The 3,314-nt window shown below is 38.0% G+C and overlaps 1 protein-coding gene across 1 annotated transcript in view; it reads right to left on the reverse strand.

Annotated features, from left to right (window-relative positions):
* LOC124898862 (probable LRR receptor-like serine/threonine-protein kinase At4g36180) overlaps window positions 1–2,582 on the reverse strand; it is a 19,394-nt gene extending 16,812 nt beyond the window's left edge. Inside the window, exons 1-2 of the mRNA XM_047412935.1 lie at window positions 2,560–2,582; window positions 76–1,186 (exon numbers count right to left, since the gene is read on the reverse strand). Coding sequence (XP_047268891.1) covers window positions 76–1,186; window positions 2,560–2,582 — 1,134 coding nt within the window. The remainder of the gene's footprint in view (window positions 1–75; window positions 1,187–2,559) is intronic.
* Between the last annotated feature and the right edge of the window lie 732 nt (window positions 2,583–3,314).

Genomic DNA, 3,314 nt, shown 5'->3' on the forward strand with positions numbered 1-3,314 from the left:
ATATTGCAGCTCACGAAGATTTCCCAAATTATTAGGAATAGTTCCTGTAAGAAAGTTGTTTGCTAGCTCCAGTACCACAAGCTTGGAAGCATTTGTTATGAACAATGGAATTTCCCCTTCCAGCTGATTTCCTGCCAAGATAAGTTGTTCAAGGTTTGGAAGATGAAGACCTGTAGTGGCTGGAATTGTCCCCGAAAGGTTGTTGAAATTGAAAGCTATCCTTCTCAAAGAAGATATATTGAAAATAGCCTCTGGAATTTGACCAGCAAGATTATAATTATGGCCAAAGCTTAATTGCCTCAAATTTGATAGCTTCCCCAATTCTGGAGGAATTGGCCCCTCCAAGCGATTTCTTGTACAGGAAACATATTGCAGAGTGGAAATATTGGCCAATGAAGCGGGAATAGTTCCTTTTATTGGACTATCACCAATATAAAACTCCTCGAGTTTGGATAGACAACCAATATTTCTGGGTATCTCTCCAATTATGTTGTTGACAGGTATGGACAAAATTTGGAGCTCTGTGAGTTGGCATATGTTAGAAGGAATGCAACCAGAAATTTTGTTGTCAGATAAACTTAGATGCTTTAGATTTGACACAATATTCCCTTCATCAAGCAAGAGAGGACCAGAAAGGCTATTGAATGCCAGAGATACGGCAACCAGAGACGAGATATTAAATAGCGATGTGGGAATGGAACCTGTTAACTGATTATCGCGCAAGACCAAAAATGCAAGTTGGCTCAGATTACCGATTTCCTTTGGAATGTTGCCGTTGATTCTATTCGCAGACAAACTGAAGTTCATCAATTTTGTGGCATTTCCAACCGAAGGAGGGATTATACCCGTGAGGTTGTTGTTCCCCAGATTTAAGACTCTTAGCTCTGGTACATACCATGGCCCTTTCCACATTTCACCACTGAGTTTATTGAAAGGCAATGAAATTTTTTGAACTCTTTGGTTTTGAAATAGACTTGTTGGGATACTTCCTTGGAGCTGATTGTTCCGAATATCGATCACCCGCAAGCGAGGCAAGTGGCCAAGAACATAAGGGATGTCACCATGGAAGCTGTTGTTCCCAAGATTGAGAACACTGAGAAAGGACAAATTGGCCAAAAACGGGGAAACGGTGCCTTGAAGTTGTAAATTAGGAAGAGCCAAGGCAACAACCCTTTGCCTTGTTGTACTGCAAGTGACACCAAACCAAGAGCAAAAAGAAGTATTTTTGGTCCAATTATTGGCCAAAAAATGACTAGGACTTGTAATAAGATTTCTGAATGCTAGTAAAGCTTGTTGGTCTGTTTTATTTGAGGAAGCAACTGATATATTTATTGAGTAATATTGAATTACAAAGAGAAGAATCAATAAGAAAATTTGCTTCTCCATTTGGGCACTAGATTAATTTGTGTGAGCGTTCTTTCCAAAGATCAAAAATATACTCCACTATATAGTACCAAAACAAATAAAATATTGAAAAGGATAGACTATAATATTTCCAAGTTGTAAAAACAGATTATACAGAGGAAAATAAATAGCAAATATAGTATTGTGAAAACAGATTAAAAGGTGGAAAATGTCACGACCCAACTTTTCAAGTTATGATGGCGCCTACCATAATCCACCAGTTGGCAAGCCAACCCGTAGTCCGGAACGGCTAGTAACGGATTACTTAATAACATAAGAAAAAGAATGAGGACTATATGAGATAAAGATCAATACATAAATGAATCCCTAAACTTGGTGGCATCAGTACAAGAGCTTCTAAACATAATAAGAGTACAAAAGTGATATATCAAGAAGAAATATACTGATTCAACTTACCTCTGAATACAACTTAGAGGCTAGTCTAATACATAGGAGAGAGATAAGCAATACTCCGAACGTTAGGAGCTCACTCTAAGTCTCCGAATCAGGGATACTCCACACGATGCATACATCAACGACGATAACTCGTATTATGATCTGCAGGTTGTAAAGGTGTCGTATGAGTACCAAACGAATGGTACTCAGTAGGTAACTGCCAATGAGCTCCAAAGATAAAGTAGATATATACAACATATAAACAGAATGGAAACTACAATCAAGAGTTCATAAATCATGTAATATGTCAATGAGGATAACTAGGGACAACTATCCTATTCATGTCCAAGAGTCTAACATAATAAGACTACGGAAGTATCAAGGTGAACTATCTTATTCCAGCTACATTTAATATATGCCAAAGCTATACAGTATATCCCAGGTCAATATACAGATAAAGAGTGAAACAAAGATATATTGTAATATACAAGGCGAAGGAACGACTATACAATATGAACAACGAAGAAAGGGATATCCGATAGTACCATTTCATATAGCTATATATATATATATATATATATATATAAATAGGAGGTCATCTCAACATAACCTACATCGTCATGTTCTTATTTTAAGACCTTATTATAATGCTATCAGAATTCAATACCAACATACTCAGGATTTCTAATCCATATGGCTAGACATAGAATAATCGTGCATAGTAATGCAATCATAAGATAGCAAAGGCCGAAGACATACCTTAATCCCAATACTGGATCCATGACCAATCTGTCATAAGCTAGCTATAATAATGATCATAACCATGATAATAACAATATCACTAACATCGTAAATAACCGGCTACTCCGAACAACCAAATACCTAACCGAGCTTATGCGTACTCCCACCACCCCAGACTCGGAAGGTTCAATCAACAAACAATAACACAAGACATATTCTTCACCCATATCTATGCAACCGTCCCATACCGACTGATAGACATAGGTGCATACTGGTGATAGGCGATGCGCATGCAGGAATGAATGCAAAATATACCATCAATATCACAATGCATCATAACTGTCCTCATTAGGACCATCATCATCGTCATCAACCTCCGGCCTCACCGGGTATTAATATCATCTCAATAGTATCCTCCGGACTCGAACCGAGTATCAATATTATCACAATATCCTTCGGCCTTGCCGGGTATCAGTATCATCTTAATAGTATCCTCCGGACTCGAACCGAGTATCAATATCATCATAATATCCTCTGGCCTTGCCGGGTATCAATATCATCTCAATAGTATCTTTCGAACTCGAACCGGGTATCAATATCATCATAATATCCTTCAGCCTTTCCGGGTATCAATATCATCTCAATAGTATCCTCTGGACTCGAACCGGGTATCAATATCATCATTATATCCTCCGGCCTTGGCGGGTATCAATGTATCATCATAACTCTCGACACATAAATATAGGCATATAATAGGTGCACAGACGCAAGCC

Source organism: Capsicum annuum, chromosome 5, assembly GCF_002878395.1.
Source record: "Capsicum annuum cultivar UCD-10X-F1 chromosome 5, UCD10Xv1.1, whole genome shotgun sequence".
In the NCBI taxonomy this organism is placed as follows: domain Eukaryota; kingdom Viridiplantae; phylum Streptophyta; class Magnoliopsida; order Solanales; family Solanaceae; genus Capsicum; species Capsicum annuum.